This window comes from Phalacrocorax carbo, chromosome Z (genome assembly GCF_963921805.1).
Source record: "Phalacrocorax carbo chromosome Z, bPhaCar2.1, whole genome shotgun sequence".
In the NCBI taxonomy this organism is placed as follows: domain Eukaryota; kingdom Metazoa; phylum Chordata; class Aves; order Suliformes; family Phalacrocoracidae; genus Phalacrocorax; species Phalacrocorax carbo.
Window position 1 is genome coordinate 38,832,882 of NC_087548.1, and position 25,584 is coordinate 38,858,465.

General features: G+C 38.0%; 1 protein-coding gene across 1 annotated transcript in view; it reads right to left on the reverse strand.

Annotated features, from left to right (window-relative positions):
* The window catches only part of RORB (RAR related orphan receptor B), a 146,143-nt gene that overhangs the window by 32,743 nt on the left and 87,816 nt on the right, over positions 1 to 25,584 (reverse strand). Inside the window, exons 2-4 of the mRNA XM_064438448.1 lie at positions 12,754 to 12,839; positions 8,318 to 8,459; positions 4,879 to 5,280 (exon numbers count right to left, since the gene is read on the reverse strand). Coding sequence (XP_064294518.1) covers positions 4,879 to 5,280; positions 8,318 to 8,459; positions 12,754 to 12,839 — 630 coding nt within the window. The remainder of the gene's footprint in view (positions 1 to 4,878; positions 5,281 to 8,317; positions 8,460 to 12,753; positions 12,840 to 25,584) is intronic.

Genomic DNA, 25,584 nt, shown 5'->3' on the forward strand with positions numbered 1-25,584 from the left:
AAGAAATGCCAAGTAAATATACCTAAACCCCACTTTTTTCTGTAATTATAGAGGCTGGGCTATGTGACCTCCTGTACACTCTAGAGGTGCATTATTGACTAGCTAAACACACACAGCTATAGGGCTTTCTTTAATTTGACCTGGATTGAACCCTTAACCAATCTGTTTTCTCCACAACATTGATCACTAATAATTTTTTCTCATCTTTAAGAAATCATAGGCTGGTAATCTCAACTGCAGTCAAGGCAGGGAAACCTTTCCATTAACTTCTACAGACCAAATCTGAGCCACTTATTTTGTGAGGAAAATGCAATGCTCTGCTCAGTGACAGATAATATTATGCACATATATTTAAAAAAGATGGTCTTTAATTTGACCAAGTCTAAAAATAAGCCTTTAATACCTGTTAATTTAAAATCACTCTTGGGAACAGCCACTGCCATCCTTCTGTGGGACTACCAGGGTCAGAAAATGGAGCTCCCTTCTCCCTTTAGGACTTCCCATACACTGGATGATCTCTGCAAATCTCTCTGTGAGGAGAAAGCCATTCTGCAAATGATCAAATACTTGTTTTTTACACCATGAGCAGATCTCACGCCACAGTTTGAGCTCCCACCACAGCATAAGGAATTTCTGCCTTCCCAGATGTGCAGATGGCACTCTGGTCAGGGAGAGACAGGACTGTGCTGTGGAGTCGCTGACAGCATGCAGCCTCATGGGTGCCTCCTGTGATGGCAGCATCACTGGATCATGCCACCCATGGTCAGCAAGCAGGATAGGCAAAGAAAGAGCCTACCCAACTGCTTTGGTCACTGCATCTGACCTACTTTGTGCTCTGCTCATTTGACTACAAACCCAGATCAAGTCTCCAGTAAGACGCCTTGAGTTGATGAAAATACCTCCCTTAAAAGAAAAACAAGCTGGCCTAGAAATGCAGCTGATGCCAAGCTGAGGCTCTGCACCTGTATAATAATTTATGAGCTTTGGATTGATTGTTTTGTGCTTTGAGTTTCTTTTTGTAACAGCAGCTGGAATACTGACCAGGGCTGAGCCTAAGGCACAGTTTTACCTACCGGGGAACTAACTGATTTTATCCAACTTTTCTTCATCTTCATTGTAAGCTCTGGCAGTTACATGAGAAATTTGTGTCTGTATCTGAAACTCCATAGGACACATTATCTATCCTGCTTCTCTCAATGGTCAGATAATGTGCACCTATACCCTGGACTCTTCAACTCATTTGGAGGAATATACTAGTACTAAACACGTGTGAAGGAGCCCTATACAACTTAAATTTGTCAGCACCTCTTTCTCTGACACCTATTTCATGGTACAGTATTTAGAGATACTAGTAAGCATGCAATGCAGTATAAACTATATTTTGCTTCCTGTATCATTCTAATACTAAGTGTTGAAACATTTGCTGTGTAAAAATTATGAATTTCAAAGCTGTTAAATTGAACAATTTCTGTTTCCACTACAAAGTGTATGTAGATGAAGGTATGTTCAGGAAAAAGAGCACTTTCACATTCAAATTAAAGTATGGAATTGTTAAAGATCAAAGTAGGCCTGACAATCTTGATTGTTTTTTGGTGGAATTAGAAAGTTAACATGTGAAGAAAAGAATGTAAATTATGTGTTAATTATGTCATAGACTATCTTCAAAAATATTATTTTTATAACTGAATCAAACTGACAGGGAAATTAAGACTTGTTATTTTGATTTTTCAGAGAACCTTAGTGTTGGATAGCAAGCAAAAAGTAAATACCGAAGTAATTTATGCAATTGCAGGAAGTTGTTTAGTCAGGTGCAGCAGGGACCATTGTCAGAACTTGTTTTACAAATGTTTAACATTTTCATTAATAATCTGAAAGAGAGGATTCACAGCATGCTAATTAAATGAAGAGATAATTCTAACTGGAAAGACGTCACAAAGCATCAATGACGACTGAGACATAATGCAACAGGATTGAAAAAGTTTGAAAAATAAGAACGAGAAAATGAGATTCAAACTGTATGGTCAGAGTAATCTTATTAAAAACTGTCCTATACAGGAGAGAACTGAGTGAGAAACAAGCAAAACAATAACACTGAAGGAATAAGTGAACTGAATATTGGTTGACATGTGACACAGAAGCTGCAAAGACGACTTTGATTCTGGGCTGCCTGTGAAAATCTGTCCCTTGCAGAGCTTACAGCAACTTGTAGGAGCTCAAGGGTGGAAGAAGTCTCATGCATTCATTTACAAAGAAAAAATTCAGAGGGTTTCACTCAAGATCAGGCAAGTGGCAGGTGAGGTTGTGTTTAAAAGAAATACATGTATTTGAAGAATATGAAGACCAGAAGAAAACTAAGACTAGAAATTTGAATCTGGTATAAAGTCTTTGGTGAGGAAAACAACTAACCTGATCTGGGATAGTTAAAGCAATGGTTCAGTATATCACTAGACAAGGTATTCTAAAGAAATTTCTATTGGGTATGAGGATCAATACAGTATAGCTTGTCCATCTACTGTATATTCTCTATGATTTCATCTAACAGTTTAAGGCAGTAACTTGTGTTTTATATGAGCTGTGCTTATTCCTATATCTCATTGAACTGAGTAAGATACAATGCTGCGGTGAAATTTAAGCACACTGTAATATGAAATCAATGCACCCCAGTGCTTAGAGTTTTCCTGCTTTGACTGCAAGACTGCAGCTTTACAGATATTCCAACAATCCACAGCAGCATTAAGAGGCATTTTCTGTTTGTTTTTAAACACTGAAAATATAATTCGCCTGTGCATTAATCCCTGTATTTTATGGTATACCTCTTCCATTTTTTCAGCTGTGTCAGCTGATCTGTTATACTACATTATCTCTCACTAACACCCTTACCTCTCTGCCATAGGTGCACAAATGACATACAGCAGTATTTTGGGTAAAATCCTAGCAATTTAGGAGCCCCAGTTCCAGTTTCAAAATGAAGAGAGATAAATGCCAGCACCTGAATTTTTCTGTCAGCTCAGAAACAGGCCCTGTGCTATGTCCTGCTCCCTGCACTCTGGGGTTTTCCCTACTTTGTGTGCTCCAGAACAGGAAATCTGGCCACATGACACAGAGGATGAAAGACTGGGAAATGTGGGGTGGGTTTAGGGCTGGCTGGTTAGGGCTAGGAAAGCAAAAAGATGGGTGAAAATTTAAGAATGTTGCTTTATTTCCAAGTGAACCTGCAAGAGATATAACCTAAATGATTCTCTAAAGCTCCATGAATCAAAAGATCCCATTGACTTCAGTGGGATCCTTTAGCCACTAAGGATATAGCCCTGTGGCATATTTTCTCTTTGGGCTCACCTTTGCAACTGAGTACAAACCCTAATTCATGGACTATCAGAATTGTCATATTTCTAGTACCTCCTCTGAGTCTCTATGGGAACATTTCCCTTTGGTATGGGGTGCTGCAGAGAAAAAGCTCTTATGACTGTTTAAATTGCCTCTCAGCTGGTTTGGAGTACTGCGAACCACTGTTGCAGGACTGAGGTTTGCGCAAGCCCCGTGTGTGTAATGTTCATACAGCCACAAGAGCTGAGAAGGAAGCTGGGACAGGTGTTCCTCGCTAATCCGCTGTCCTGCTGTGTAAGACTTCACTGGACAGCAGCCTAGGCCAAAAATGATAACAAAACATGTCCCACTGTGGCAGAAAAGCATAACTTTCCTCTGTGCAATTTGCAAATAAAGCACACTGTTACCCAGCTTCCTGTATATGAGCATCTGTGGGTAGAAAATGTACTACAAATTCTAGCTGCCCCTTCATTTTTTTATCAGACAGTAACTACTGCATACATATCAAGTGCATGCATAACTTTATGAAATACATATCAAGGCCATGCCCCATATCCAGGGCCCTCAGTAGGTCTGAGTACACACATACATCTACACATCTCAGTGTACATCCATGAGGCAGCAAGGCCAGACCTATAGAGATTTTTTTTTATGATGTGACGCTAATTAATTTGTTATGGGTGCTCTTGAATACCATACTTTTTTTCCTTCTTTCTTTTTAATTAAATTCCATTAACAAAGTTTTACCCTGTGATTATATGCTCAACCACAACTGACTCAGCATACTTCAGTTGTTGGGGTGGGAAGTACCTAATTAGGATGCCAATCTTCTTTCATGTTATTTCTTTATAATAGAAGGTGTACTTCCAGTTGCATTGGAGAGGTATGACTAGAGGCATCAGATGAACAGAAATCCTCCTTAGAGAAGAATCACTGTTAGCTGTTGCCTTTCAAACTGTCTCATCTCACAGAGCAGTCTCTTTGCTACTTTCCAAAGAACAAATCAAGGGACAGGTTCTCCAAGGCATTCAAAGAGGGGAGCAGGATTATCCATGCAACTACATTCAGAGTTTGTGTACCTCATGAATTCGGTGTATTTGCTCTGCACGTACACGCACACAGCAGAAGTAGCGAGCGGGTGTTTTTTGTCAAGAAATACCCCACAATTAGCTGCCATGGGTATTCTGGTGTTAACAAGAATACAGAGGGCTGGCTGAAGAGGTTATTTAACCCTGATGAGCTCATTTGAAACAAGCTCCCTGCTACTTGGTTCTGATTGATTCATCACCTTCTTTGGCACTCCTATTTCATAAACAGAACATAAACTGCTCAGTTTAAGAAACTGCATAATTTGCAGATTTTGGTAAAAACAGAACTGCCTCAATACTGTGACAATTACTGCCAGACTAATTTTCTTTCCTTTACTCTCTGTATGTATGTGCACATATACACATGTGTGAACATGTGTACCTGTGTATAGAATGCCTGTATAATACTTTAATAAAGACACATTATATATACACATTACACTAGAGGAATAAGGATTTTCCTTACCTATTTCAGTCATGGATATCCCCGGAGCTAATTGCCCATTGTTGAAAGAGCTATAGGTAAACAAGTTTGGTACAGAGGTAAGGTCATAGATAGGTTCCTGCTTTATCTGTTTGATTCCAGTCATGTCTAACCCAGACTGGTCTGGGGAAGGCTGGGCAGAATCCACATTATAATAACCCTCAGACTTCGGCAGGTCGATGATGTGACCATTTGAGTAGGTGCTACCGGTTTCATTATTCAGGTTGCTCAAGCCGTTGCTGATGCTGTTGCTATAAACCCTGGCAAGGACTTCTGCCTCGCCGCTCTGCTGCTGCCGCTGTTCCTGCAGTCGCTGCTGGTGCTTCTGCACTTCAGCGTACAAGCTATCCCTCTGCTTTTTGGACATTCTTCCAAACTTCACAGCTGAAAAGCAAAACACAATGTGAACCATTGCTGCTTCATTTTTTCTTGGTTCCCCTCAACGCCACCACTATTTACTTGTAATGCTACTTTTGCTGTGGAAACTTGCCATTTTCTGGGGAAATGAGAGAGGATGCAAAGCTTTACACTATATGCATCTCACAAAGGGAAAAATATTGTGTGCTTGGATTTACAGGGTGGTGACAATGACTTCCATTTGACAGGAGGGCCACAGTCAAGCAACTCACTTGACACTGTAAATGTTAAAAAGACCATGCATTCTTTTATACCCCTGTCTTCACTGAACAACAACCCAGAACTGTATGAAATATATAGGCTGTACAGATTCATATCCCATGTGATTTACCAACTTTTCACAAACCTTTAAACAGTGCATTAACAGGATTAGTACTCTGGATGAAAATAAGCCCTAAAGCCCTATTATTGCATCCTTTCAATGGAATGTTTTCTTCACACTTTTTAAAAAAAAATCTTACAGGTTAGAGTTGGAACCTAGAGGAAAACAACAGATTTGAAGGTAAACAGCACAATTGAATGTCACATCTTTTCCACAGAGGAAAGTCTCAGGGATTTACACAATCAATTTACATAATCTCCATGCACAAATCCATGCATTCCTTCTGATGAGAAAGGAAGAAAAACATCAGAGTGCAAACCACTCTCCCCAGAAAGAGGGTTCATTAAACTGAGATCAAAATTTTCAAAAATGGCAGGCTGATTTCTGTGGAACTAGGAGGAGTAAATCCACAGCCTGCATATACAGTGGGCCATAGCTGATTATCTCCACTCCTACATCTCCCTGTAAATTCTGGCTTTCTACTGGGCTAGATCTTGGGATCTCAGACCAAAGGGAGTTGTTAATTGTGCTCTAAAACAAAAGAGGGACATGTTCAGCAGAATTTATCAGAGCACAGGTAAGACAACACCGATTGGGAAATACTAATTTCCATGTATTATGAAGTGTGTTTTCCGATGCTGAGTATTTTCATTTCATCTGTAATTTGGATGAATTCTGAATCATCACATCTATTAGCACAGGATGAGCTTGGCTCTCATTTTTGCTACCCCATAGTTAAGCTATAGTGCTCCAGAAGAGTCTGAGCCTACACAAGTGGATGAATGTGAAAATCTTCAGTCAGGAAAAAGAACAGAAAAGGAAGAGTGTAATATGAAAAGGCAGTGCCAGAATACCAAGGAGAAGGCAGCCGCTTCAATTTATTTGCACTTTTTTACACTAAGAGATTTTTTCCTTGTTGCCAACCTCACCTTACTTCCAGCACTTCACATGGTCTGCAAGCTACAACACATGAACACAGCCTGCCCCTGGAACCAGTCCATGGTGCACTGCACACTCTTATAAGCCAATATACAAAGACTGTATTTTGAAAAATGCAACTCTGTATTTTCTTCAAATTTAAAGCCTCAGTAATAAAAACAAACACCCACTGTTTATTCTCATTATATATTCATTAATTGGATTCTCCAGCTGCTGTCAATTAGCATCCTGCCTCCGCATGATAAAAATGAATCTGTTACATGGCTGAAAGGTAAAAGTCTCATTCAGTTTCTCTCTTAAAAAATCCATATAGTCTATTTTAAACTTGGAATCACTCTTAATATTGTTAAGTGTAAACACCCTTACATAAACAATGAGCAAAGAAAGTGATGCTGTCAGAAGAATTGCCCCCTTTTTCTGTAGGCAGTGGTCCCTGAATTATAGGTTGGGAAGACAGTGCAGCCAGTCACATTAAAATGCCCCTTGTAATACCTCAAATCATTGGAAGATATTACCTTTAGGAGGAAAGCATGTGTTGTTAAATTACTGAAATGTTACTACTTTCATCTCCTCTAGGAAGAATTGGGAACTAAGGCATCAAGTAAGCTGCATGCTAGGACCGAAAAGAGTTTGGGGATTTAAGGCTAGACTGCAAGGCCACACCCAGACTAGTGAGACTGGTGAGTAAATTGTTTCAATGATATAGGGAAAGACCTATTACATTCCAAATTTAAAACAAGTTTATAGTCTGTGGATCATCTAAAGAAACAGTTCTTTAAGTAATTTCTCCATCAATGACTGTTAAAGTCGAATGACACATTTTGTGTAAACTTTCTAAGATAGAAGACTGCTGCCAGGCAATCAAACTTAATATAACCTGCCTTCAAAAATAGAACATTTTCTTCTCATACTTTCCAACTATTGGAAGTGTGTCTGTGAGTTGGAAGCCCCCTGCACGAGCAGTGGTGACTGGGGCAGGTCGGCTGTTGGCAGCCTAGCCCAAGCCTCCCACTGCCCACAGTTCTGGTGTAGTGCACATTCTTAGCCTGCCAATGATGGCTCATCACACCACAGCTTGGAAGGTGGACCAGAGCTCTGCAAGGAGCAAAGGATACAGCTATCAGAAACACTGTGGAGCTTTCCTCTGGCGTAGTGTCCATTTTCAGTGCTAAAATATGAAACATTTCTTATATAGACCCAGACAGGGGCAAGGCACAGGTAAAAGAAAGGGTTTTTTTTAGCAGCATAAAATATTTGATCAAGTGCTCTGAAAAAAACAAACAAAACCCCCTAATGCTATCAAGGTGTAAATTTCTTCTCAACTGCATATTTACCATCACAGACCTTTAGGGATCTCAAGGAAAGGGATGCTTTCACACATCAATATTTAATGTTAAGATAAATGCTAATGTTTAATATAAGAGGTTATCTAAACTGGGATATAAATCCACCTCTCCAAAGGTGACCTTTTGGTGCTTTTGATCAGAACAACACATTTCACTTCTGACTCCTTCTGTTCCAAACTAATACTGCTCTCCATTTTGAGATTTCCCCACCCTACCCATGAAAATAGCCTCCTTTGTTAACTGAATGGCAAAGATTGGTGTCTCACAGTGCGTGCATTACAAAGCAAGGAGCTTCTCCTCTCTCTTCTTTTCAGAAATCTACAAGGAGTTTAAGTAAATTAGCAGTGAAGAAAAGTTTCAAAGGGTTTAGACGTGAAGCAAGAATGTGACTCCTTACCATCTCGAGACATTCCCAGGGCAAGACATTTCTGCAGTCGGCAATGTTGGCAACGATTTCTGTTGGTTCTGTCAATTAAACAGTTTCTCTGCCTTGGGCAGGAGTAGGAGGCGTTGTTCTGCTGACTCCTCCGAAAGAATCCCTAGGGGCAAGACAGCAAGAAAGACAGAGTATTACTATGTGCACGTATGTGCACTCATGCACGTGCACGTGCGCGCGCATACACACACAGAACCATGTAAAGGACTACAACAAACTATAATTTAGTACAATGCTACTTATGTTATGGCTTTGCAGATGTATTGGCCTTCTGTAGTGAAACTGAAGAATGTTTTCTTACAATAAGGAGAATTACACTTTATTCTGTAAAGAATGTAATTCTACTTTGTTAAAACACAAATAATAACATTACAGAATTCATTCTTATTGTGCAATAATGACCATGTATCATCTAATGCTTGCTCCTAGGAGAGGAAAAGCTTGTCAGCATTTGTAAGCAAACTTAAAAGTACTTATTCTGACTATTTTCTTCTTTTAATGAAAGACCCTGGTAATAGCTGGCACTATGTGTAGAATTAGAAGCTGAAGTCTGCTGTTCAATTTTGCCTGGCAAATGTTGATCTGATCTGAAGGGCCCATACACTCCAAGAGTGAAAAGTAATTAAAATTCAAGCATCACAAAAGTACTAGGATTTAAAGACTGTATCAAGTAAAGCCAACACACAAAGAAGAAAACAACACCTTTAGACGCTGCCATGAGAAAGTATTGACATTTTCCATTTCAAAGGAATATAACAACTTTATATATTTTATCTATGTAAAAATATGTAGTTATTCTATCTCCTGAAGAAGGTTTTTCTGGCCAGTTGTGGGTTATTTGGCTACAGGTCAGAGACATAGAAGGAGACCATTAACACATACCTAAGGCCTTATGAGCTCCCAGCCGCTATGAACAACACTGAGAGGTACTGTTATGGTAGAAGTGACATGAAATGGCAGAGGTGATAAGAGGAATTAAACCAGGGGGTGAGGATTACACAGAGAAAGAGATAGGGATAAGGCATTTTATTATATTCTTTTATTTCCTGTAAAATAAAGGACAGGAGGGACAGCAAGTCTAGACAGAGAACCAAAGAAAAGAAATTTCTTGGCCACTTTGTCATCTTTAGATGAAGGCAGCTGCAGGTTTGTGTGATGGGAGAGCTGAAGGACAGTCTAGCCACCACAGGAAGCCACGAGGAGAAAAAAGGCAGAAAATATCATTACTGTAGTTACACTAGCCACCAGAAGAGATGCCAAAGTGGCTGTCCCTTTCTGGGCTGGTTTGCAGACACCTCTGAATGGAGCGAGAAAGCAAGAGCTCACTTTGTTTATCAGGCAAACCCAGTGTTACCTCTGCACAGGCTGACAGGAGGTAATACCGAACAATGGAAATTGCGGCAGCTATTTATTTTGGGTGAATGAGAGTGGGGAACCAACAAGGTGACAGTGTCACAGAGCTCAATTCACTTGCTACAGGTAGTGCCTGAGTTCTCACTCAAGTCCTGGTGAACCCAGTGAGGATGGTTTGAGGTGTCAGTAACAAGAGGTGACAGGCATGGTGTCCCACCAAGGACACTGACAGTGCTAGTTCCTGAGGTCAAAGGCCCATGCTGGTTTTATCAGTGATTACAGTGCAACTAAGAACTAAATTGAGTTTTATGATTTGCACTTTAGGGAACCTTTATGTTCTTTAGGGAATCTCTCAGAAAACTTCTGGTGGGGACATATCTGATCCTGGCTGACTAAAACTTTCCTGAAACTGTGGAGTTGAGTTTAATTTAAGGCTAAATGGATGCTAATTGCAGATATTTCTACTCTATTTCCTGAGCTTTACAGCCAGTTTTTGTTTTGACATGCAAAGCATTTTCTGCTTTAAAGGTTTAGATTTTAGCAGCTCCTATCTGGACATGGATTTGAGAGAACAAATGAATTAAATAACATTAAAAAACCCCACACAACCATCTAGCATTACTGTGCCTTATCTTGTAGTGCTATTTTTTACCATTAAGGCTGATCTTATCTCAGAAGAATTTTTCTTCCTTCTTTACCCCTCTTAGTTAAAAATCAAGGGTTACATAATAAAATAAATCTACAGCAGGTAATTTATTTTTCCAAGGAGCCTTTTGTACTCTCTTTCTCCTGCATGTGATCTAAATGTTGTCTTAAAAGTACAGACAATCCTTTAATTTAATTTTTAAGGGATCTTTATATAATATTGTCTATATTTACTGAGAATAACTCCATTTGAGGGAAGCAGGATGCAGCTCATTACTGAGGATCGATGGACTTAAAGACAGGTTTCCCAACATTCTTAACCCTGACAATAAGCTTTCTGCATCTTGAACAAGCCACTTTATCCATGACTGTGAGTCTGAGAAGGGAAATGGTCATGTGAACTACTGTGTAAATTGTGACAAAAGAGTGGTAGCAAATACTTCGCTCTGGGAGTAGGCAGGAGAGATGATAAAAGGCCTCTCAGCAAAAGAAGGAGCCAAAGAGACAGGCAGGATGGAAACCTGTCTTCATTTTTCACCCATTCAGTTGTGATGGTGGCAGGGCCACCATTTTTTTCAGTGGGTCCAGCATGTTATTCAGCATAGGCAGGCATGCACACGAAACAGCAGTAATATTTGTGATGTCCCTTAAGCACTTATAATATGCATTTGCAGTGGCATAGCTAATGTAGAGACATAGAGTTAAAGGATTTCCTGTCCCTTGAAGTTTGTAGCACTGCCACTGCCAGTACAATCCTCAAATGCTGTATCCTGAAACATTATCTTTCTGGTGCCTGGCTCAATGTGTGTGCATGCTTGTGGAGCTTCTCGCCTCTTTCTTCCACACATGGTCTTCCTCTTAAGTAATTCAGATTTCTAATGCATTCAGACAACAAGAGTCAGAAATGACGAGTTGTTAGTATGTGGGCTAAGCAAATAGTTATTTAATTGCTGGACAATGAAGAGCAGAATTGCACTACCCAAGACAGTGCTTACCTTAAAAGAGAGCTCTGACAGACTGAAATGCCTCCCATCGGACCTGATGTGAAAACTGACATATTTTTTGACAACAGGCTCACAAAACAAAATTAGACTAACTGATCTGATACTGCAAAACTGGCACAAAAACAACACGGTTAAAACAGTCCTAAGAGGAGGAGAAGCTCTTTATCTCAATAAACAGTCTACACACAGAGATGAGGGGTATCATCTCCTCTTGAGGCACACACAAGGGCCAGAATTAACCCTAATCACACCTACAGGAGCCTCCACCCTTGACTGCTCTATGGGTGCCGGGTACCAAGGGAAGATGCTGTTTTTCTGCTTAAAGCATTTTTCTCCTGCAGCTTTTGTGCCAATTTTGAAGTATCAGATCCATTAGTCTAATACTGTTTCATGTGATCACCATAAGAAGATGCTTATTCTAGTCCAGTGTCATAATAAGACAGCGACACACTGTGGATTATTCTGTTTACAATTGTTAACATTTCTGAAAGAAATCTGATCTTTGACACTATATTGCTTTCAATGTGTTGGCATTAAAAGCTTTCTTTTTGTAATGGTCGCACACAAATTTTCAGGTTTTCAGATGTTCTAAAAGTTTGTGAAGTATTAAGTAAATACAGACTTGCTATTTCAATTCATAAATATGCACCCACTTTCAAATGTACCATTTTGTGTGTTTCCACAAAGAAGAAATCAGAGATGCTACCTCTCTATCTTTGCAATTTCACATTTACAGTCAAAGCTGAAACACTAACATGTAGTAAAAGATTCTGGTTTTCCATGAGTAATGATATAATTCCTTAGATAATAAAATCACATAGTATTTTTAAAGTTCTTCTCTTGGCTTGGGGTCTGATTTGTGTTTTTTGAACGAATGCTTTAACATATTAATATGACTAAGCAGCATAGAAAGGGTTCCCTCCCTCCCTCCCCCCCCACCCCACCCCACCTTCCCAGCAATTGCCCTGTGCTGGAACCTATAAGGATGAAGGCAAGAAGATTGAACTGACACCTGTAAGCTTTCAAGATGTTGAACTGAGATACCATACCAACTTTTAATGCTACACATATTGTATAGGAAACAAGATAAGAAATCCATGTCTCAAGCTGATTTAAGGTAGAACAGGTGTGATTTACAGTTGCTAGCCTCTGTATCAGCACTTACACTGCATCAGATGTGATTTTTTCATGTTTCAAATGAGGAGCTAAATCTAAAGACTATTAGATGAAAAAGAAAGCAGCCAGTAAAATTAGGCATGAAATGCATCTATATCAGCAGCAGGCTTTACAGCCTTTGGCACCACTTTCTTGAAAGCGTGTAAGAGTGTATTATTGTTCATAGATGCCTAAGGCTAATGCAGATGCTGATGACTCTGCTGTATTGAAATCTCATACCTTGCAGCCTTCACATGTGATGACTCCATAGTGTATTCCAGAGGACTTATCACCACAAATTTTGCATGGTATCACTTCAATTTGCGCTGAAAAAGAAAACAGGACAAACAGTTTGAGTACATAATTCTGTCTCATTTCTTTCTAAGATGAAGATCTTAAAAACTAGAGCTAGAGAGTAGACAACCTGTTCACCCCCTTGATAATATAAAACTACTTTGTATTGTACTGTGTCTTTCTGAATACTTTGATTTGGCAAATTTTAATTGCTTCACATTATGTAGTTTCTACGATACCCCACAAACTCTTCAACTATTTAAGATACCTCACGATTAGCAAGTTTTTCCTCATATTCTCCTTTTTTGTTTTTACTTGTTAATTTCATCATCATTATTGCTAATGACAGTAATGGGGGGTCCTAAATAATTATTTAAATCGTTGTTGCTTATAGATTTCAAATATTAATGACTTTTCGTTTTGCTGAGGTAGAATTACGTGGTATATTTTGATGCATTTTTTCAAAGCAGTAGAAGTAATGAAGTTTTCACATCCTTCAGATTATGGTTTCAAGACACATAAAATATACCAATCCACCTGGCAGAGATGGGCTTGCAAATGATTGCTTAACCTCTCCTTCTCTTCAAGCTATTTGTTTCAGCACCAGGTCACAGGGAGGCAAGGCCCACAGACTGAGTTTAAGTGGCCAGTAGCTGTGTGCTGGGAAGGACAGGTACTATCTGAAAATGTTTGAATATCGGTATGCTTCAGATTCTTTTATAAATATAATGATCATTTAATTCAAGAAGGAAAATATATTTCTCTACCTTCCAAGTAGTTTTTTTATTGTTAATATAGCTTTCTGCTTCTCTCAGTTACTTTGAATCCTTTGTGTGTTATCTTTGATGATGCCATGAGGGTGCATACTCTGAAATGTAATGAAGGATTGTACCTTTATTCTAGTCAGATGCATTGACAAGAAATAGAGAACCTATTTTCCTTCCCTGTCACTTGTTTTATTATGTGGAATGCATGCCTCCCCGCGGTTCTCCTGCCACTTGGAAGTAGCATTACAGTTAGTAAGGATCCATACTCCTGGTAGATGTCTTTCCTCTATTCCCAGGACAACAGCAGCAGTAGTTCTCTGCAACACAAGTCACTTATAAAATCCTTGGGTAGCAAAGGTGAGAGCTTGTGTAGTGTGGCTATCCTGAACACAATTATTGTTAAATGTTAGTACTTCAGTTGGACATGTTCAACTCCAAAACGGATTGTGAGATAGTGAAACATTATTGTCCAGATGCTCATTCTAAGAAAGGCATTCCATTTCAAACTTGTGGGCAGTCAAAAAGGTTATAAATGCTGGAAAAAAAGGTACTTAAAAAGACTGCATGTTCTAAGCTAAGCACTAAGCATGCTTTGACAGCAGATGCTATGACAATGTGATGATATAGTCTGGATTTTGCCCTGTTTCTACCTGTGGTTATCATTTATCACTCCTAGCAGAAGCCAAGAATTTCCTGAGTTACCTTTCCTACCACCATGTGGTTAAATGACCAAAACTCAGAACCATGTCCTGCAGAGCCACCACACTTCCTACTGAAAGGTGCATTGCACCCCCTACTCCCCTAGCCCCCTACTTAGTGTAAAGGCCTACCAAGGTGAACTCCACAAAGTGAATGTTAGTAAGCCCTCTTCTTTGGAAAGTCAGGTAATTACTGGGACACCATGTCCTAATGGAACCAGGGAAGAGGGATGTTCATGGATGGCTATTTCCTAACATGCTCTCTCTGATCAAGTACATTTTTAGGCAAGACTTAGGCAAGCAAAGCAGTTTTTAAACTGCTCCTAATCCAGGATCAGTAGAATTAATTTTATTGTAGAAAATAGCAATTTGGTGTTAATATGTTCCGGATGGAGATTACCCAGAACCAAAATCTTGCCTGCCTTTGTACTTAAGAAAGTTCATACCTAGAAATATTATTTCCTATATCATCCACAATTTTTTTTGTTAGCTTCTGTATCCTGTTTTATTTTCATGAACCAGATGGGGCTAGTTTCTTTCCCTTTGTAAGAAACTAATACACATTAGCCATGCTGGTATGGTAGCCACGTAAAAAAGAAGGCAATACCTTACAGAAAAGTATCTGCAATTCCTTGGCATTTTTGCCAGGTTGATCCTGCTCAAAAATTCTTATGTCTTACCCCCATTGAGATAATGAGAACATTTAAACATGCACCTCCAGGCACTGCTGTTTGAGAGGCTAGTTTGAGTAATTGATCACAGGTCTCTGCTTGAGAGATATGTGGAGGAAGCAAGGCTCAGCTCTGGGACCACATGTTGCTTTATGTTGACAAGCCTCAGAGACATATGTCAACATCAGAGGCAGGAACTATAGTGGGAATGTGAGGAGATCGTGTAAAAGGACAAGACAAAGGAAGAAAAAAAACCCAAAACAATACGAAGGTACTTTTAATGACTTGCATATCTAGTTTGTAACTGTGATAGGAACAGAGACAGAAGGATTGATCCTTTGACACTTGTTGCATTTAGCACAGTACTTGTTACTGTGAGCAATCAATAATTCCATTAATAACTTGCAATTATAAGCACTATCTTTGTGGTAAATATTTGTGCAGCAGGTGATTAAATGTTAAGGCTCCGGGTTTCAATTAATACAAAATAAATACTTCAGACTTGTGACTCATAGTTAATTCAAACCTTTATTCAAAACTAACCGTTCTACATATTAGTAAATACAGGATGTCTAGGAAATTGCTACCATGGCTCCTTGGAGAGCTCATAGAAAAGGCAGCAACTGTAGGATACAGAAGGTGTTTGAAGAAGTTTGGAAAAGTAGAGTCTGCTACTGGGTATTTCTTCTGTTCATGAGACAGCAGAACAATTTAGGGATTCATAACAGAAAGCTCAAGTCATTAATTGTACAGGCCAGATGTAAAAGAAACCACTGTATTCCTAGAAACATCTTAAATGACTGTAATTAACACCCAGTGTACCAGGTTTCTTTTGCAGATTTAATGATTGTCAGAGACTACTACACCTTTTTCACATTGTATCTTTGTTCAGCTGCCTATAATTTTATGTTGTTTTTCTTCTTCCCTCCTCCTCTTAGGCCAACAAACTGTTTAGGGACCTATATATATCCTACCACTCTTTATAGTTGTTATAAAATAAGCAGCTTGCTTCTGAATGCCTTACAAGTATAAAATGCCTTGATTCAGTACCGGTTCCTAAGTATTGAGGCAAAAATAGAATAAACTAATAATTGTAGAGTTGCCACAATGATAACTTTCAGCAGCACAGGAATAGACCTTATTTTCTCCCAATGCAGTAAACATGAGGAAGGATATAAGAGCAAAACTACTTATCTTTACTTTTAAAGTCCTTCCACTTGCCTTCTTATACGTCAGCTTCAAGAATGTGAATAAGAATAATGGCTCCTGCCTCTTTTCAAGCAGAAACACAGGTCTCAACCATCTATTTGTCCAATTTTTCAACAAGTACATTCAGTTTTCATCTTATCTTGAGATGTATCCCTCAATAAAAGCCTGCAAAACCACCACCACCCTGATGTCTAACAAAACATTTATAATGTTGGGATACGTGCTGCATTATGATTGCTCCTTATCACCAACTGTAGCTTCTCTCATCAGTACCACAGATTCATCCCATCTCTCTGTGGTACTCATCTCATATTTTAAACTTAAGTTTAAAGTTCTTTGGGACTGGGAACTGTCTTCAGTTTTATATGGTGTCCTGGAAATTAGAATGCTGCAATGGAAATTAATTAATTCTATGGCTAGTAATAGTAATACACAGATACTGGGTTTACCACCTGGAAACTAACTCATTCTCTCAGGTCAACAGAAAGAAGGCTGGAATTCTATTAAGGAAAAAAACACATGATCGTCTCACACATTTGAAATGAATGCTTGGATAAAAACAAATATGTACTTAAAACCATCTTCAAACCAAGCATTAGCTATTTTCTCAAATGCTGCACCAAGAGGAATAAAAAAGTACACTGAGCTGCTTTTTAAATCTTTTTTTTACCAGCAAAAAATTAACTCACAGGCACAAAATTCATTACCCTAAAAGTAGGGCAATAATCAGGTCTCAAGAATTGTTATATTGGTGAAATTAGGAATAAATCTGGAAGGACATATGCAGTTAATTTGCGGAATTCCTCTTGAAACAAAGATAAGAGTCAACAAGGCAGCTAATGTGTCCCTTGTGTATTTGTGATGACTGCCACTCACATGCATATCTTGTCTGACAAGGAAAAAGCAAAGCTCACATTTTAAATAATCTCAGTTTAACATCTGAGGGACTTCATTCAGGAGAGACAGGACTATAATCTCCCAGACCTGTAGCTTTAGTTCCAAGGGGAAAAAAGACTAGAGCTTTCAATATTTCATTCTTGATCAAAAGAGTATACTAAAGCATGCTGGGCATGAACTTTGAAGTGGGAGTCTTCTCTCTAATTTGTTGTTCCAGGAGGGATTGCACTCGGAAACACCAAGGCTAATCAGAGAACTGATATCCAAAAAAGCAGCTTTTCACCTTCCAAGAATTCCCATCATCCTTAAGCCGGAGTTCTTTGAAAAGTGCTAGTACATTGGCCCAGTTCACTTTTATGTTTGCATCCCTAAGTGATTTCAAATGAAATATATGCAGCATTTTTTATCTAGTTGCCAGCTCTGCTTTTTTAATAGTAACCTCTACTAGTTGGACAGGCTTTTTTTCTTGCACTTTACCATGAATAGAAGTCTCCACTATAAGTTACACTGCCAACTAGGTTTTGGTATCCCCTTTGCCACTGGATTAGATTTTCTCTGGATTCAAAGCAAGACTTCAGGTGCTTTGCATTTGTATTTAATAATCTGAAAATATACAGCTGAGGACACTAGTTATGTTTTCCAGCCTTTGTCATACCTCATGCAGTGAGAGCTACATAGTTAGCAATATCTCAGCAAGCTAATTAATGCCAGCTAATATTAATTAATATGTCTGTAGATATATGTGCTGTCAGATATACCCAAATGAGCCATTAGAGTAAGAAGATATGATGGAATTCACCCAGGAAAATAATGTTTTTAGGAAACATTAGCATTTTCACACAGTGATGCACACAACTCTATGAGTCTGGACCCTGGGCTTTGCTATAGCTACAAAGACTGTCAGGCTTACTCTGCCCAGGGCCCCCTCTGCATGCACAGCAAGGCTGAGGATTCCAAATGTGCTAGTCCTACAGCTCATGTGCAGAGGCGTACAAATTCCCCAGAAGCAACAATTCTTGTATAGCTGTATGTCTCACTGGGCGCACACAGTAGATTTGATCTGTACATAATATGTAAGAACTTGTCATGAATTTCAAGGTAAGTGGTAGTTGTGGAAGCTGGATAGGGAGAAATCTGATAGATCATTGCTCAAAATAGAAGAGTGATAGATTACTGCTAAAAAGATTCTTTTTCCCATAAATCCATGGAGTTATCAGGTCTGATATAATTCATAGTCTCACACTCTTATCTGAAGTTTCTTTTAGCTTATAATCAGTGTCACCTGGAAGGTTTTTTAGTGACACATTTTCTTTTCCCTTTCCTCTTTTTCAATTTTCCAGTGACATAAAAAAAGGAATAAGCACTGAAAGGTACATCAACTCTTCTTACAGATCAGCTCTGCCCTTTATGGCATGGCTATTCTAAAGACTATTCAAAGAACCTTTTAAAAACTCAAGTTTTTTTATGAAAAAAGGTCTTTATGTAGTTATCCTGTACATCCTTATTTTGTGCATTTAAAATTTATTTTTTTAAAAGAAAAGGTAAGGTCAAACATTAGAAATATGTATGAGAATGAAGGCTGATAAACAGCCTTTTTGCAGGCTGTTCATATGAAGGAAATATGTTTATATCTCCACTGTAGATATATACTTTGGAAGACTTTCTGCATCTGTTTTATGGCCATAATAATGTTTACAGACCATTGTCAAATGTTTTGAAATAAACAGATGAAGTAATATGAGTTCAAATTTTTATGGCTGCTCCAGAGCTAAAGGTAATTTCCAAACTGCTCATATTATGTGATCTTTTTGTATCTTATTGTTACATCATAATTTTGGAACAAGTCTGGAAAGAATGATCTGCACAGATTACTTGCCTTTGCATAAATCAGAGAAGGTGAAATTATAGGAAGCAAAATGAGTAGAGTAGAACAGGCTTTTGCCATCACAATAAGAACAGAAATAAGAAAAAATGGTTTTGTTAAAATGCCCTTTCTTTCCTTTCCTGATTATAATTACAATGGATCTAGCAGTGTTGTTTAACAATCTATGAATAGTAAAAAGTTGCTATGCTTGTGGTGGTCTAAGGATAGAGATAAGATTTTCAGATAGATGCAATGTCTGTTATTAGACCAAGGGGTACATTCTTTTAAAAAGAAATTCTTTTGGACAATGAGATAATTGTGAGATAATTGCTATATACTTATTTTGGATTGCCAGCCTTTTTTTCTGCAGAAATTACTTTAGTGAGTTATAAACATACGTAAAGTAAGAGAAAACTTGGATTTCCATGGGGTTATTACAAGACAGTGGTGGTGATGCTGTTTCCTGGACTCCAAATAAAAGCTGTGCAGCTTTTTTGCCAAGAATGGCAGCTCAAGACTCAGTTAAACACCAAAGGGTTAGGAAGATGTCAAATGAACAGAAATTTCTACCTAGCAGCTTGTTTGTTTCTTTATTTTGTACAAGACAGAGTGTTTGAAGTGCATAAGAAACACAAGTGTTTAAGGCTGTCCCAGACTTTCCCTGCCTGTGAACAGGCAGGGAAGGCTGCAGAAGAGCAGCCTGTATCGTCTGCAGGGTACTGATAGCTAACACAGACAAGTACAGCCCAATGCCCAGATCCAAACAGATGAAAATCAGGTCAATTTTCAGAAGCTATAGCTTTGAGCTTGACCTCTGAAAGGCTGTCTTCTAAGAGGTCATAAAGGGTCAAAGGATCCATAAACTTTGACAACTCATCTAGCACTCTGTAAATCTGTGCAGAAGCACTTTCATTGCCCCTTAGCATGGAGTTCTCCATATTAATCTATAAACTCTTTTCCCTAATACTCATATGCATGGAAATTATGTGTGTAACTTCAAAGGATGATGCTACAGTAAAACAAGTTACCACAAAACAGAAACAGGTTGCCAGACTGATGATTTGGGCTCCATAGGTGAGTTCAAATCAGAGATATTTAATTAAATTCTCAAAGCCTTTGCCTGGGCCCCATAAAGAACTCAGAAACTTGCCTTATTCACAGGGAAAGATTTAAGTTTGTAATAAATGCAGAATTATTACTGTACAGTTTCTACTTCCTGCAAAGACTCAAGCAATGGTTCTGCTGATACTGCACACTTTCCCTAAAGAGATTATCATGGTAATCCCAAATATTATACTACCCAAGCTATCTTATATTTGAGCTCATGAGATCCAATGTTCTGCAAATAATCTCTAGCAGATTTAGCTAGTGTTTATATAAGCTGGTCAGGATGGCTATTTGAGCAGTGATGTCCATATTTTCTATGCAATTCTCTACACAGTATGTGTGCACTTGCTCAAAAAAGAGCAGCCTATACAGAAATTATGTTGTACATGCGAAGTCCTTTCCTATGAGAAATACACTTTGTATTTACTCTGCCAACATATTTGTCATAATTTGTGGTTGTGTCACTTCAATGGTTTACAATATAGCAGACACTTAGCAGGACAAATTCTTTTCCCTCCTTACTTATATTTACTCAGAAAGCTACTCAGAAAGCTACTGAGAATGTGCCCAGGTTTTCTGAATGATAACAATACATGGTTATTTTTTTCCCTTCTGAATAAATGGACTAATAAACTTTGCAAGTGAAGAGCCCAGATAGCATGATAATATTTACAGTCCATTTTGCTGGCTGAAATTATCATGTAGTTCTCAGCACCTTAGTGGGAATTCTTTATGTTAGATATGCATAGATGACTGCTGAACAGTTATGAAGCCCAGTAGCACAAAGAGAGATATTGCAGGAAGAGGGTTTGAAGACCTTTTGTGTTCAAGGCTCAGGGATCACACATGACCTTATCTTTCCTCACACCCAGCCAGTGTTACTACTTGTTGGAGTGGGTGGAAAAGAACATAAAACTTGTTTCAGCTTGCAGTGGAAGTGCTTATTCTTAGCTCTGTCTCTGGCAGCATCCTCTTCTCCAGATCTTTGCTGCTGGACTGCAGCTGCAGCATACTCACAGTCCTTGCATCCCCTCCCTCCTACCAGGCACCTGCATTGTTTTGTTTGAACATCCCATTTCCTACACTTTCAATAACACTCAAACCCAAAATTTGATACCATGCAGAATCATCAATGACTGTTGTGATAGTTCAGGTCTCCACACAGAACAAGCTGACACTCGGCAATCTGAGTATTCATGACTGAGTTGCTGCTAAATGGAGCCCGAAGCCTGCCTCTGTATAACCAGAGGCTTCAAGTATAATCCTATTTAACTCCTTTTCTACAACTGTTTATTTTCTGAACTACTTCTTAAGCACTTAGTCTGATAAAGGGAGGAAAGGCTGGATGGACAGCTGTAAGAAACAACATCATGTGGAATGGGTATTAGTAGTGCAATATTACAGTGCACTGTAAGTGATTAGGGGGGTTTATCCAATCTGTGGATTCACACAAAATAGAGTTTCTGGACCTATGAAGAATGCAGCTTCAGAGAAAGTAACAACTGGGTTAGAACCTTCTATTGTCCCACCTCTGAAATACTTATTTTTTTCAGTTACTTCATGCAAAAGTGGTCTCCAAATTATTAAATACTCAGAGAGCTTAAAATTCTTTCTTCTTTTGGAAACATGTAAAATAACAGAGAAGAATCAAGCCATCTAAATCTTTACTTCTGAAAAATAATGTTATACATTTATGAAATAAATAAATTAAAAATAAAATAGAAAAATCATGAAGTCATACATAGAATGGAAAAGTACTTTACCTTCATATATGTAAGTGAACTCACCACTCTAATAACTGGGTATTTATGTTTTATATTCTTCCATTTCTGTGGAGATCCATACTGATTTTTATTGAGGTCTCAGTATGTTCTACTTTTTATAAACAAAATATTGGAAAAGGAAAGAAAGGAGATTGAGATTTGAAAAAGTCCAAACCTAATACACACCCAATAGAAATAAATAACACTATTTTTAAGATTTCATAGGAAAAAGCAATGTTTAAAATGTCAGCCTTAGTAGGAACAAAAAAGCACTTCAAAGTCCAGAAATCACTACATATGGTAGCATGCAAAGAAAGTGTAATAATTCCTATCCTTTGTGTACTTTTAAAAAACAAATTTGATTTCACTTTGTAACCATTGTTACAGGTATCTTAAACATTACCTCTCAGGATACTGTACCCAAAGATGCCATTTCACTTTACACGTTATGAAAATGTGGCTTAAAATGACTTAAAGACAATGTTGAAGCATACTTGGTTGTTACTAATGGCTTTTTTAAACTTTGAAAAACATTATTTTCCAACTTCTCTCTCTTTTCTACACGTGTTATATTATAGAGAAGATACAGAAAAAAACTTTCACATCTAACAATTGTGTGTAACAAGGATATGTTTCATATGGTAAACATTCTGTGGTGGAAATCACTTATAGGATAAAATAATGTTTCTTTTGCTTTATCAATTAGCCCAATAGCTCATTTGTTACACTAACATAAGTGATTGCCTATACCACATCACTGTTATTAGCAAAACAACCCTCTTTATTTGAATACAGATGCCTGCAAGATTGTTTAAATATTTAATTACATTGATTGATCATACCCTCAATTTCCCCCAAATATTATGTCCCCAGTATGAAATTTTATAGTTGTATCACTGGTTGTAGCTAGCAAATGTCACAATAGTTACATTTCTGGAAATTTAGTCCTGAGAGTTTTCTTTTATCTAATACTGAAAATTAAGCACAAAAGGTGGCACAGCACTAATCAGCAAAGAAGTACATACACTGAGTCATCTGAACATGTACATTTAATTACAGAAAATCCAGAGGACTTTCAGGAACTCCTGCAAACAGAATATCAAGCAGTACAGAGTGTGGACCATGAACCATGAATGTGGGAATAGCATAACAGGTTATTTTGCACATTGACCAGTAAAATTCTTATCAACATCCCTCCTCTTTTTCACCCCTGACCTTTAACACTTCTATTTCATGGAATGTTTCTCATTCCTGGAATCTCTGTAAATCTATTTGTCCATTATGATTAAAAATGCTTCATTATACTGTTTTCTGGCTGCCTTATGCAAGATATCTTCAGGAAAATTTTAGCTGATTTGACTATTAAAGTAATATATTTTGATTAACAATACTTTGGTGAACCACAGGGTATGATGCAACTTTAAAAGCCAAAGCATTTTAGTAAGCTAAATATATGGTATATTTGGACTGCTGATAAACACCAATTAATGCAGCTTTTAATGTTAAACGGTTTACAGCTTAAAGCTTCTTGCCTAAATAGCTAACTGTAATGCTCAAGGAAAAGTTGAGAGGGAAGAATACATAAGCATAGTTTATGTCTTTGTCTCTGTTAATGGGCATGATTCACTAGCAAAAGCCTTCTTAAAAATGGGATTTTTTTTTGCCTTTTTTTTTTTTCTTTTTCCTTTTAAGACAGAAAATCATCAAGCTGGTTGCCCAAGCGAAAAAAAAGATGGGGAAATGTTTCTGCTGGTACAGATTTTGGTTCTGAGTTGCACTAAGTAAGTTTGGAATAATTTAACACACTCAGGTAGAATTGCAGCAGTGCAGCACAAAAAAGGATCTAACTTGCATTGTCTGGGACTTTATGTAACTGCCACCACAGTCAATTAAATAATTTCCCATCCACTTTCCTGGATCACTTTCCTAACAATACCTTCCTCCCTACATTAGGCACAGTATAACTCCTACAAGGCAAAATGACAAGCGACAGGTAACAATAAAAAAATAATTAAAATTATTTCAGTTTGAAATTACTCTGAAATCCTTCTAATGTTCCCTTCTTTGACCTTTTTGAATTTGATCATAGTTTTGATCATCACTAACGATTTTCACTTTTGCACATTTTTATTTAAAATCTTTGCCCCATCTTTTGAAAAGCAATCAGATCAGCTGGAGGTATTATTGGATTTGCATCTGTTGCGCTCTGGAAAATATTATATTTCCCAACTGTCTTCTTACCAATTTAATCTGCCATCTTTTAACATAATAGGAAGAACTGATTTTTAGTAAAACTCCAAGTGTAGCAGTATCAAGGACAGGTTAGGTAGAGCATGATTAACATTTCCCTATTTATTCTTCATTGGAATACCTCATATTGTTAAGGAAGTGAATAAAAATGTTTCAACTCACCAGTTGCACCAGTTTTCATTCTGGGTTGAATATCACACATTTTGTCATAAATAAATAAGACTCCTAGAAGCAGAACAGTATTCTTCCTACTACCCTATTTATTCACAGTTACACCTGTGCTGTTGCAAAAGTGGAGTCCTAACAGACTGCATTAACAAGATTAAATGGAAGAAGTGATAAAGGCATAGACTGTTCCATTTTATGAAAGAAGGGAGGAAGACTGCTGGAGGAACTAAGTAATGAAACATTTTCTTTTGATACTATTTTCATGTAGAATGCAATTCCTATTACAGCCCAATTATTTAAAAATAATACTTCTTTTCTGGAAATTCTGAAAATAAATCTCAGCTTTCCTCTACCATTAGTTCTTTTTGTTTCAGACATATATAAGGAATGGAGGATTAGAATGACAGATGTAAGATGTCAAATTATTACAGATAAAACCCCCATCTTGTGAAACAACATCTATATCCTACCTACCTGCACCTGGAGCTAAAAAGTTAATTCTCTTACAGTGTTTTTAGACTCCATGTGACAGACCTGACTGAACTGCACCTGTTGGACACCCATTACATTAAAGGAATAGCAGCTGAATGCCAGTTGCCCTTAGTTTGTATCACCAGGGAAAACTTCGGGAATTTAAGGGTAAGCTCTCAGTATGAAGCTCTAACAGAGTTGCTCAGAGCCTGGAACTACTTTTTTTTTTCCTAGGCTCCCACATTGGCTAGCATTGCATCCTGGTTCACAGGTTATACTTGCAACGACATGCAGTGGCTGTCATGCACCGCACAGTGTAGAAAAATGCAAATCATTGCGAGTTTTACACAGGCTTTCTGACAAAAACAAACCAAAGCAAAACAAGACATAAGAATAGAGCTCTTTTACAAGACAGCTAATACTTAAATACAGTGTCTTTCACTAATTCACTTCTCCCTTGGGAGTATTTGCGGGTTTTCTGTGCTTGGAAAGGATTCCCCTCTCCTCCCTGTTACGCATTACCAGGCTTTTTTGCTCAAAGAGCTCTGTAAGGTTACTTCATTTCCAGGTAGCCTTTCCTTGTTAAACAATTTTCTCATGTCCCGACCTTTTGCTTGTTGTACTTGTTGGAATAAGAGATGATTCAGATTTTAACATTTCTGTCCTGCTAACTCTGCATATTAATTCCCTTGGAATTTGTGCCAAAGATAAAACAGAGAGGACTTAATTTTCAAGATTCAATAAGCCTGATACATATAGAAGGCTGTTAATCCTACCTACTATTAAAAAAAAGATGTTCAAAATGGCCACCGTCTCAGCCACTTTGTTTTGAATCATAGAATCATTAAGGTTGGAAAAGACCTCTAGGATCATCAAGTCCAACCATCAACCCAACACTACCATGCTTCCTAA